The 12,202-nt window shown below is 40.2% G+C and overlaps 1 protein-coding gene across 1 annotated transcript in view; it reads left to right on the top strand.

Moving 5' to 3' along the window:
* The first annotated feature begins 3,666 nt into the window (after positions 1-3,666).
* LOC133976618 (ATP-binding cassette sub-family C member 4-like) overlaps positions 3,667-12,202 on the top strand; it is a 31,009-nt gene continuing 22,473 nt past the window's right edge. Inside the window, exons 1-7 of the mRNA XM_062414869.1 lie at positions 3,667-3,746; positions 5,667-5,777; positions 7,596-7,716; positions 7,972-8,196; positions 8,591-8,680; positions 10,647-10,810; positions 12,018-12,143. Of these exons, the coding sequence (XP_062270853.1) occupies positions 3,673-3,746; positions 5,667-5,777; positions 7,596-7,716; positions 7,972-8,196; positions 8,591-8,680; positions 10,647-10,810; positions 12,018-12,143 (911 nt within the window). The 5' untranslated portion in view covers positions 3,667-3,672. The remainder of the gene's footprint in view (positions 3,747-5,666; positions 5,778-7,595; positions 7,717-7,971; positions 8,197-8,590; positions 8,681-10,646; positions 10,811-12,017; positions 12,144-12,202) is intronic.

The following is a 12,202-nucleotide window of genomic DNA, read 5'->3' as shown; positions in this document are numbered from 1 at the left end:
AGTCGAAGCCTTCGTGGCACGTTACCATGGCTGCCGTTGCCGAGCAGTCCCAGAGGGGACCCTAATCCCAGTAAACCTGCTAATGAAAGGGAGGCAGCTGGAACAGGTTGTTATCTGTGTTAACCTGTTGATGACATCCACTTAATACCATGAATATGATGGTCTGATAATCCCAACCTTTCCATTGGAAGGCGAATCGCTAATGGCTGATGTAGGACATAAGCAGGTGTCTTTCTTGATATCTGCTGTGACATGGATACATTTCTTTCACTGCATCAATGGTGGACAATCTGTCTGTTGCTCGGTCCACCGCTTTGAGATATCGGATGACTTGATTGCCTTGAACTCACAGCAGTTGGTATATATACTAAAAAAGCCTATAATTTGATAGAACCCAATGGGAAATAGCAAAGAGAGAGAGAGAGGGGGGAATGACCTGCAGCATATGTCCCTTGCTGGAATCAAACCAGGGTTGCTGTCATTACGTGGCATGCACGGTAACCACTCGGATACCAAGGAGCTCCAGCCCTTCATTCTCGAGTGTGCTGTCGATGGAGACTATTCTCTCATGGTGCACGGCACAAAGAAAAATGAGGAGGAGGAGTTAAAAGTTGAAGTGGATAGTCTTGAAACAGGTCAGAGTTTGTTTGCCTTTGCACAGCTCAGTATAGCATCATTTACTCATCCTTGATTTCTTGGACACTAATTAAAGAAATTGTACTTTATGAGAACAGCAGTGGTGTAAAGTAATTGAATACATTTACTCAAGTACTATGCTTATGTGTAATTTTGAGGTACATGTATTTTACTTGAGTATTTCCATGTGATACTTTCTACATTTCAGAGGGAAATATTGTACTTTCTACTCCACTACATTTATTTGACAGCTTTAGTTGCCACGGCACTTCAAATGCATCACATTGTTAAAGATGAAACCAGTAGTTTTCTTACAAAAAGCAGTGTGTAGTCAGGCTCACATTACAGATGTCTATGAGTTGTTAACAGCTCCACCAAATACTGATGTTTCCCTCTAAACTTCTCACATGGTTTCATTTCAATAAATGTTCAAATGATCCGACATTGCAGCAAAAATCAAAGATTAGAGAAAAAGTCCAAAAACTCTAAACACATTTGTGTATCAGAACTTTGTTTTTTCTTTCTCAGATTTATCTAGTTACCTTTTAGAGGGACCCTGACCCCTAGGTTACACATTGATGCTTCAAGATCAACAATCTAATGGTGTCATATATAATAATGTACCAGTCAGAGGGAGGAAACCACTACTTTCACTTTAATACTTAGATTACATATTGCTGGTAATAATTAAGTTGTAATTTTTATGCAGGACTTTTACTTGTAATGTAGTATTTTTCATAGCTGTATTAGTGCTTTTAAGCATCTGATCTACTTCTATCCATGGAAAATTGCATATACTATACTGTATATAGTTAATTTTTGGTATAAAATTGGGACACAGGTACCAGGTACTGAACCAAAACAAAAAAAGACATGCTGCATAAGTACTGTAAACTGTAATCAAGATAAAACAAAGACTGTGATCACTTCTTCTCTTGTGTTGATTGAAGGGAGAACAAACCAGGCCTATCACACGGCTTGGATAGCATGGGAAGTAGTGTTGATCCCCTGCAGATGAATGTTATTGGGCTGAGTTCAGCTGCTTGTATTAATCTCCTGCTGGCTTTTTTCCTTCAGTCCTTTTCCCAGCCGGTGCTAGCTAAACATCAACGGGGTTATAACATGCACGGTGTTAGGGCCAGGGCCGCTCCAGTCTTGTTATCATGAGATTTTCAGTGTCAGGATAACAGTTTACCTTGGTTTCATGTGACTCATTTATTAGATTTCCTTGAACATAGGAGAAGGGTGAAGTTTTAGTGTCAGCCGAGAAGAGGACGAGAGGACGGAGGTGTTATCTCTCTAACTCTCCCACAGGTTTTCAGTGTAGGGAACACCTGTAGTGTGTTAGAAAGCATCTGTCATCTATGACCCTCTCTTTATTTATCTGATATATGCTTTGTGTGCGTATGTCATGCGTCTTTGTGTTTGTGTGAGGGACGAGTCAGTGAGAGACGGGGACAAAGCAAACAAATTTGAATTGAAAGGAAATTTTACATGTTTTTTTTTTTTGTTCTCTCTTCTCTTCCATGGAAAAAATATGATTAGAAAACTACCCCACTGTTTTATAATCATACACATGAGAATGGGCACATTACATTTCCTTTTATCAACAGTGACACATGTACTTGGTTATCATGAAAGAAAGCCACTGAGTCCGCCTGCATGACTGTACAGTTTTGCTCACGAGGGTGTGTGTGAGTGTGCGTGTGCACGTGTGTCTGTGTGTGTGTAAAATAAACTTAGACCCACAGAGGAAAGGAACTGTGGATTTTTTGTTGAGTAACTGTGATACGATCATTTTACGTCACACACACTAAAAGAAGTTATTTTTTAACCTTTGAACTGTGGAAGTATTGAACTTAAGAAATACCGGGATATTTTACCAGCAGAAAAAGATAGCTAGAAAACCAAAGAAAAACACTTAAAGTATATTTTTGAATGGCAGCAGTGGCGTCGCTTTATTTTCATTTTGAGCACACCTTTTAAAAGTATTTTAACATATTATACTGCAAGAAAAAACTTTGAATGAATAACTCCAGTGAGACATATTAAAAACTTGGGCTATGTGTATAATAGTAACCTTATGTTAATTTTAAACCCATGTAGAGACATCACATTTTCACTTGTACTTCTTGAACAATGTCATCAAATTCTTCATGACATTGTCAATTAATTTATCCCCAGTTACCTTTTCTGTTCTCTATTGGGATCATTTGGGACCCTGTCACTTTGCAGTTTAATCAATAAAACTATTAATTCAGTTCAAGTTTGCCATGGATCCTAATTTAAAGTATCACACACTATCAGGGGAGGTTGGGACACTCTGTCAGTCATTTTAAAGACTTTTTGGAGAGATTTTACTTGAGATAGAAGCTGCAATTTGTATTAAAGAAAAGTATTTAGTTACACAATATGCAAATTAATTTCAACTTTCCTAAAATAATATGTTTTTTTTCAGATGACATTACTACATAAGTAATGATGTTTTGAGAAAAAATAAGTGAACTTTTTGCTATGATAGATGTTTCTTTCAGTGGTTAATTCATGGGGTCCTTATAGGGGCCCCAGTTAGTAGTCTTTATGTATTGAATATATTGGTTATATATTGGTTAAGACTTACATAATGTTATAACCTCTAACCTTAAATATCGTCCCGTCCTATCAGTAAACCCAACACATTCCCTTAGCAAATACTTCCCATATAAATGAAGGTGAACTAGAGTTCAATTAGTTCATGATAAAGCTATATATTTTGGCCTTTAATGTTGTCAGCCAATCGCAGAGCAGAAGATCCATACGTCAGTGCCGGTTTCAGCCAATCAGATGTCTCCTGGGCGTGTCCAGTCAAAGTGGCTCCTTAGCGTTAACGGAGTAGCAGCTCGTGTTCAACAAGGAGTACGTAACACACCTTGAGGGTGCCGACCACCGTGTAGCATGTGCTTGCGGCGGCGTTACGCCACATAGCCCGGAGCAGCATTCTTCAGAGGGTGGGGGGCAGAAAGTTTAGGTGGAGGTACCGTGTGAGTGTGGACGACAATGGAACAAGTCAGTAAAGATGCCAAGACCAACCCGGCAGCGACGGCAGGTCTTTTGTCCAAGATATTTTTCTGGTAAGTCGACCCAAAAACACACCGGCTGCTGAGCGGCGTTAGCTGCTGTTAGCGGGTTGGTTTAAAAAAAAAGAAGAAGAAAAGAGCCACAATGTGTGTTCTCCATTGAGACATGCTTGATTCAAGAACACAGAAAACGAAAGTATTGCCTCTGAGTGTTTAATTAAGGCGTGACAGGATTCACACACGAAAAGTTGTTCGAGACACACACACAAAACAACAACAACAACAACAACAACAACAACACCTGAAAGTACAGTTAAGCCTCAAGGGTCCATGATTTAATTTCCCTGTAAGTGTATGCAATGCTAGTTTCCTGTTGAATCACTCGCTTTGGTTACTCAAGTCAGGCGGAAAGTTGGACATGTGTGTCATCTCTCTGATACAAACCACACTGATTCCTGTAGGCATCTTTTCTACCTCCACACTAAGTTAAGACAGTAGTAATATTGGTGTTGGTTCACCACACATGTAATACTAAATATTAAAAAAGGGGGCAAATGTAAGAGTAAATGTACAGAGTAAACTCTATTGTCTAGACGAGGCAGGAAACCTGTCCTTGGTCTCACTCAGGGAAAATATAAACACACATGTCCTTAAGATAAAAACATCACATTAACAGAACAGAGAGATCTCTCAATTGTACTATATCAGTGCATTGATACACAGGTGGTGTACAGTCCCATATTTAGGTTTACTATGGTTTGTTGGTCATTGGGGATAAAAGCACCCTTTTAGGTCATTTTCTTTGTCAGGGGTCTTCTATAGCATCAGGGTGAGAAGGATGTGTTTTGTCACAGCTGTGCTGGAAAGGTCATCTAATGGCTTTTGTTGGCAGCCTGCTATCTTCCCTGCTGTCATAACACTACTGTTAAGCTTGTTTCTTTTTTTTTTTAACACACCAAATGTTCAACTTTTCTGGTGTTTAATTTAAAGTCTTGATATCCATAAGAAAATATTTGTGTGGTTTTAAGTACCAGAAAATCATCTCAGTATAGATTTACATCTCTCTACGTTTTTGTGTCTGATCAATAGCCCTAGCTTCTGATTGGCTGACTGTTATCTGAGTGACATGCACCCAGGCCAACAACATGTAACAGATTGTAGCTACTGTAGGTAAAATCAGAGCTCTGGGTTAAAACTCACTGGTAAATTACAGTGACCACTGCTGAGTATAATGTTATCCAACCTTTTGGAAGGCCATGTATTGACAAATGTGTGTCCTGACGTCCAACAACTGAGCAGCATTTCCTAAACTGTGTGTGTGTGTGTGTGTGTGTGTGTGTGTGTGTGTGTGTGTGTGTGTGTGTGTGTGTGTGTGTGTGTGTGTCCGCAGAGGAAAGACATGGCATGACCATAAATAACAGTAAAACACAATCGACACTCTCACTGAGCTGAAATGAAATGAGTGCTCATAAATTATGTAGATAACATAAACATGACATATTTTGCTTCAGGCAAGCGCTGAGTGTATAATTGTGATTTGTCATAGCATTACAGAAGTCCAAACTGCTCATTTAAAGACCGCTTCTGAATACAAGATGTGTACAATACTGTGTAGACTGAGACTTTCATAATATTTAAACAGTACGTAGGCCTGCTTTATAATTGAAAAAACAACAAATCTCCCTTTTTACAATATTGGACCTTTAAAAACAAGGATGCTTTTTTTCTAAACATTAAGGCTGAGCCCAAACCCCTTTAGTTTTCTTACAGATGCTTAAAACAGTGGATTTTCCTTAGTTTTGTCACACAGTGTCAGTGATGAGTGTGTCTGCTTAGTTTAGATAAAGTTTGTCTGGTTTATCCAACCCTAACAATGATTTAATACATCTAACAACAGTTGATATCATGGTTTCCAGCCCTGCTTTCTCTCACAATAGCATGTAGGATTTATAATCGTCTGAATTTCTCCTTCAGGTGGCTCAATCCTTTGTTCAATATCGGATCCAAACGCATGCTGGAGGAAGATGACATGTACGAAGTGCTGCCGGAGGACAGGTCAAAGAGCCTGGGGCAGGACCTGCACAGGTAAGAAGAGCCTTTGTGAATAATTACTACAGTGCTTTATCCCAACATCCTGTTTAAAATCCTGATGTTAGTTCCTTGTTATGAACAATATCTGAAGATTTGCTTTTGATAAATGTGCAATATCACTAGTTGGAATTCATTTGTTGAACTATGACTCACATCTGAACAGGAGATAACTTTTTGATGTATTTCAAAAGACTTTCAAGAGAGATGTTTCCCGGTTGTGTGTGTAAACTAAACATATTTTAATTACATTACAAATCTTCAGGTATCAGAGTGACTCAACAAAGTGCTCAAATCCAGCGTCAGAGGAGAGCAGTTATCTGAGTGTTATCTTGTGTGTATCAGATAAAAAAATGTAGTATTTTCAGTGGATATATTGCACAACTGTCAATAATATGAATAGCATCTGAGCCATACGTTTCAATATCATGATAGCTGGTTGCAGTAAGGACTCATGTTAACTTGTAATCAGGAAGCTGCTGTAACTTCAGTGACAGACAATGTCTCAGGTTAATGAATGAATGTATACATGTGATTTTTGTCGTCTCCCTTTTGGTCTTGGACAGCTCTGTGTCTTACAACATCTGCGGCCTGATAACGTTTGGATAAATTCTAAACACAAACGCCCACATCAGTAACCCTCCGTAAACTTCAAGCCTGCACATTTTTTTTTTACAGAAACATAGAGAAGGAGGTTTGTAATTCAGCCTCTATGGGCACTTGACAGGATTTGGACACAGCTTTTAATATTTTAGTCTGTGTTTCTCAGTAGTAAAAGGAGCTTGCTTATTGTCAGGCGTTAAACTACCAGTGAAATCTGAATTTATCAGTGTCTAACTGGGCATGAAATCCCATGGAGCATGCTAATCATGATTATATGTTTGCTTTTGAAGATCGCGTCCGGGCTGCTCTATTCACCAAGAAGAATGAGCCATGTAATTTCTCTAAGGATAGCAGTCCAAATCTATGCATAAAGCACAGTGAATTAAATGTGTATAACCTTTCTAACATTTTATGACTGTACAAAGTCTGGTGTATTGTTTTTCTGAAGCAGTGTGACTTATTTTATGATGGGATCACAAAGAAGTCTTGTGTTTCACCTCAGGACGGACTGGTTCTCTATTTTTTCCGTATTGTTAACAAATCTCCAGGCTTATGTCTTCAATAACAACCTGTGGGCGTAAGACTGAAAGCCTTAAAAGGGTAAAGTGTGATTTATTGACAGTAATATGAATATAGAATATTAGCAGCCTTAATCTTCTTCATGGGTGTGTATCTTTAACGATCTAAAATCCTGAAGCAACAAGTGACATGAGGTTGAACTCAGTCTGGAATCAACTTAAACACCACGTGATTCAGACTGCTTTACTATATTAAAAATATGTCATATATATTTTTTAGGTTATTAAAGTTTGTCATTTTAAAGCCATGAAACTTAACATCGGGGCCATGTGGGATCATTGTTGCAACCTCTGTCGCTACCATAGCTGTTGCCATTAGCAACCAAGACTGTGTCTGCGAATATGAAGATGATGATTGCATGTCATGACTGGCCTGACCCCCCCCCCCCCCCCCCCCCCCCTCCTTCTCCCACCTCTCATGTACAGTCTTATTGCAAGCATTGCCATTAAGTGAAACAGGAGCCCTTTTTTTCTTCTTCTTTGATTACGCATTTATCTGTACTGATTACTATCTGCCTCACAGGCGTGTCCCGACTCATCCAGATGAGAGGCTCGACTCGTCATTACACACACCCACACACACACACACACATAAATAAAAGCACAAAGTAATATGACGTCTTTTCTGTGACAGTTACTGGGACCACGAGATCCAGGAGGCGACCAAAGAGCTACGCAAGCCCAGCCTCTCCAAAGTCATCATTAAGTGCTACGGGAAATCATACGCAGTGCTGGGATTCTTTACACTAGTTGAGGTCAGTGTTTAGTCTGTGTTAAGATTTAGAAACACAGCTAGAAAAATCTCATCATTTTTACAAGCATTAAAAAATAAACTGTTGAGACTGTGTTGGTTTGGCAGCATGTATAACACAAAACAAATGTAACATTAACAAGTGAAGCACTGTGCTCTGATGTCTTAATTTAAATGTGATGGTCTGCTGCCTCACTGTAATTAGTGTGTGTGTGTGTGTGGCACTAACCCCCTCCGTCTGCTCCCCCCCGCCCATCAGGAGGTCATTAAAGTCATCCAGCCGGTCCTCCTGGGGAAGATGATTCTCTACTTTGAGAATTACGACCCGAACAACATGAAGGCCCTGTACGAAACCCTGGGCTACGCGGCGGGGATGTCCGCCTGCACCATCGCCCTGGCGCTGCTGCACCACCTCTACTTCTACCACGTCCAGAGGGCAGGCATGAAGATCAGAGTGGCCATGTGTCACATGATCTACAAAAAGGTCAGTAAGAGAGGAGGGCACCTTCTACTCAAGTGCCATCGAATGCAGCTCGATCTACATACCAGGGGCGCCACAAAGGGGGCGCCGTTCCTGCATTCTTGTGTTTGGCACAGGCTGCCAAGTTGTGTCATGTAATCCTTTTTAAAGAGCCGACACAGAAGCAGGAAAACATCAGTAACCTTTACAGTGAGCGAGTTCAACAGAAAAAGCCCCGAAATGACTCGCTGGTTCTTGTCTTTTAATGTGGGCTCACTCACGTGCGAGGCTGCTTCAAATTCTTAATGTGTACAGCAGTCAGCAACAGGTGATAGGAGAGATTTGTATATACTTGATCATTGTAATAGAGTCGCTGCTCTGCCCACCTCTTGATTATCTCTGCTGTCCTTTTCTCCAGGCTCTGTGTCTCAGCAGTTCAGCGATGGGAAAGACCACCACGGGCCAGATTGTCAACCTCCTCTCCAACGACGTCAACAAGTTCGATGAAGTACGTGAGAAAGTTTTTATTTGTATTCATATATGTAAAGCTTTGGTACAGTTACTGCCTCCACACAATATTGGTACTCGCTCACAGAACTGGTTGTTGCTCTATATTCCAGTTAGACCTGAAATAGGAAAAATGTCATTCTCTTATAATGCACCTTACAGTAGCAGGTCATTAGATTTTTACCATCAATACAGCTGTGCAGAAGCGCTATCTCACACCTTATTTTATGTGATGGGCAAAGTCAAGGCTTTAGAAAATAAGTGGCCAACATGTTTCTATACTTAATGTCCCTTCCTCAAACTTTCGTGTTTACCAATCTACTTAACTCCATTCCACTTCTACCAAAACCCTTCTAGCTCTGTAGATGAATTGATCTTGAAAAATAAATAAAATCTTAAAATGAAATGCAATGACAGAAGTATATTGTATAAAGAAGCAGTGAATTAAAGAAAATAATGCTTTTACACAAGTAAGGATTACATTGACTACCACATTGACTTGAGGTAGGATCAGAGTAGGAGGCATTTTAAGGATTCTGCTTAAGCAACTCAGTGTGTAGTGGTTTGTTCTGTAGGGAGAAGCGTCCACCTTAAGGATGGTGTTAGGAAAAAAATGTGTGATTTAATTACAGTATGTAGTGAGTATACTATAAAACTAACCAGAGAACTGCACTGAATCACTTATGTAAAACCCAAATAAAGCATTAAAAGTATACAGACACAATTTTAGTCAAATATTAAACTGCCTAGAGCAATAAATCCATTTCTACCACATTATTACATTGTTTGATCTTCAAGAGCAAATGGTGTGTGTGTGTGTGGTTTGCATTGTTAAAACATGAAATTGAACTCAAGGATCATTTTGAACCACTAAAAGGCCGCAACTTCCTTTTGATTAAGACACTTCCGGTGGGTTTCATTTACCTCAGAGTTCTAGTGAGATATCAGCTGCATCTCGACCCTCCACCTGCTGCTCTTTTTTTCTCTTCCTATCTTTCTCTGCATGGTCGCAGCGGTTTTGTATTTTATTTCGTGCCTCTCTCTGAGTCATATTACATCTCCATCATTACTGTCAAAGCTGACCTGACTTCTGCTGCTGCTGCCTTTTAGTAAATCTGTGGATGAATACAATCTAATTGTAGCTGCAAATTCAAGGGTTCATGACTAAATGACTGGGCCTCTACAATTTCCTAATGCTGTTAGACTTCTAATAGCTAAATAAAGCCTCTGTAGTGCCAGAAAACTTGAAATATTTGAGGAAGGTTGATTTTTGATTTGTGGCCCTTGATTAACAAATAGCAGACATGTGACGCGACCCAGATGACCCGAAGAAGATGAATTGTGGTCCGGTGACGTAAACGTGAGGCATGTTTGCAAGTTAGCACACATGAAGCATCTGAGGTTTTGGCAAGAGTATAGCTGCGAGGTATACTGGTGTGATGGGTGTGATGTATTGTCTGTTTGTGTGTGTGTGTGTGTATGTGTGTGGTAACAATGTGTCCTTCCGTTGCTTTCCTTAGAAACCCTCCGTGGAAACAGCAGCAAAACTCTCCCAGCTTGAAGTTCAGGCTTAATTATACTCTGACATTCTGTGGCAACCGACCCAGTTAGTCTCACGCGAGTGCCGGGGATCGTTTTAAGCAGAGGGTCAGAGCCCGCTGCGAAAACTCCACTTTCTTCAAGGAATGTTTTGTTTCTTGGCAGCAGGCTGTTAATTACACCATGCCATGCACTCACGCTGGTTTAGATTAAAGTCTTTTTTACTCATCCTGTAAAAGCCTGCCCCGCACTGAATGTTAACAGATGAGTAAACACGCCGCTCGTAAAAGTGTCAGAACCGAGTCGGATCTGAGACATCGCAGCATGAGTCACATGTGTTTTTTCCCCCTCAGTTTGCAACGGGAAGTTTTCTCTGTTTTTCACGTTGTTGTTTCTGTCGGCGATCATATCCGATCTCTCTCCAACAGGTGACCATCTTCCTGCACTACCTGTGGGTGGGACCCCTCCAGGCAGCAGCGGTGGTGGGGCTGCTGTGGGTGGAGATCGGCCCGTCGTGCTTGGCGGGCATGGTGGTGCTCATGTTCCTGATGCCCATGCAGACCATGTTTGGAAGGCTGTTTTCAAAGTTCAGGTGAGGCCAGATATTCCAGGCAGAGCTTTTGCAGTTGACCCCCTTAAAAAAAAGGGGTCTTAGATTTCTTACATGTTCTCATTTCTAGCGGACAACCATTCATTTGGTTGACTGAAAACTGTCTCATGACTTTCCTCTTTTTAAAATAAGAACCCTATAAATGGTCACCAATGCACACTTAATAGCTACATACATGATATAGCTCTAAAAGCTTCATGTTTCAGCTAGAAAGTCAACATCCTCACCAGCTGATGATCCACGTAGAAGTATTCTTTTACTATAGTTGGCATCCAGTATTGTTGTTTTGGATGCCAACTGTACATAAACATACTTGGACAAGCTGTACAGAAGTCAAATTTAAGCTGTTTTTTTGTTTTCAAATTGAAATCGTGGCTACTAATTGATCTGTTTAGCAAATGTATCACTATCTTGGGCAACACGTTTGTGTGGAGTTAAACCAAATCCAATGAAGAACAGGACAGAGCGGCTAAAATGAACTCTGATACACTCTCCAGCTGCTCCAGTGAAAGTGTCGGTGCTTAATGTCAAAACAGAACACCGATGAACACTGTTTTCGTGCTTTCAGTTTTGAAAAAGTTGCTAGTTTATGACTGCCCGATGACTGTTAAGGGGAGGGGTTTAGCAATGGCCATTTGGGCAAGTAACTATTATTTATTACCATTCAACAGAAAAGTCATAAATGGGGCTCCTGAAATTCATTTTCAGAATTCGTGTCTTTGTTAATGATTAACGAGCATATTCCTATATGTAGAGATATTGCTGGACAAGGGTCAAGTCATAATATGGTTGTAAAATCTGTCTCCATCCTAGTTTATGATCTCTCTGAATAAATGAGCTGCAGGCTGGACCTGTGTTGTTACTCATTACATCATAGTTTCATTTGGAAGTAACACAGCACTTTTCAGATGATTTGAAGTGGAATCTGTCCTTATGTGACTTTTGTTTCCTGGGTCCAGAACTTTTAATCTGTCCACTTCACCAAGTCCAGCTGTCTATTCTGTCCGATATCAGGCAATGACTTTCACCTGTTGATTTAAATAAACAACCCATTTCTTTGTTTGTTCTTTCAATCTGCAATCAGCGAATCCAAGTTGTTTCTCTTAGAACAGAAATGCAGAAAGTCATCTTGGATGTTTGTCAGAATAGTTTTAATTTGCATTAAATAATGTTTATTTGTCCTCTACAGGAGTAAGACAGCAGTCCTCACTGACAACAGAATCCGCACAATGAATGAAGTGGTGTCTGGAATTAGGATCATCAAGATGTACGCCTGGGAAAAACCCTTTGCTGCTCTGGTGACTGAGGTCAGAAGGTAAAAACATGAAAAAGGTTTCTTGTTCTCACCAATTTTCCTCACTTTCCTTCAATAAG

The sequence above is a fragment of the Scomber scombrus genome, chromosome 24 (genome assembly GCF_963691925.1).
Source record: "Scomber scombrus chromosome 24, fScoSco1.1, whole genome shotgun sequence".
Lineage (NCBI taxonomy): Eukaryota > Metazoa > Chordata > Actinopteri > Scombriformes > Scombridae > Scomber > Scomber scombrus.
The sequence above is the reverse complement of the archived record's forward strand: the minus strand, read 5'-3'. Positions and strand labels throughout refer to the sequence as shown.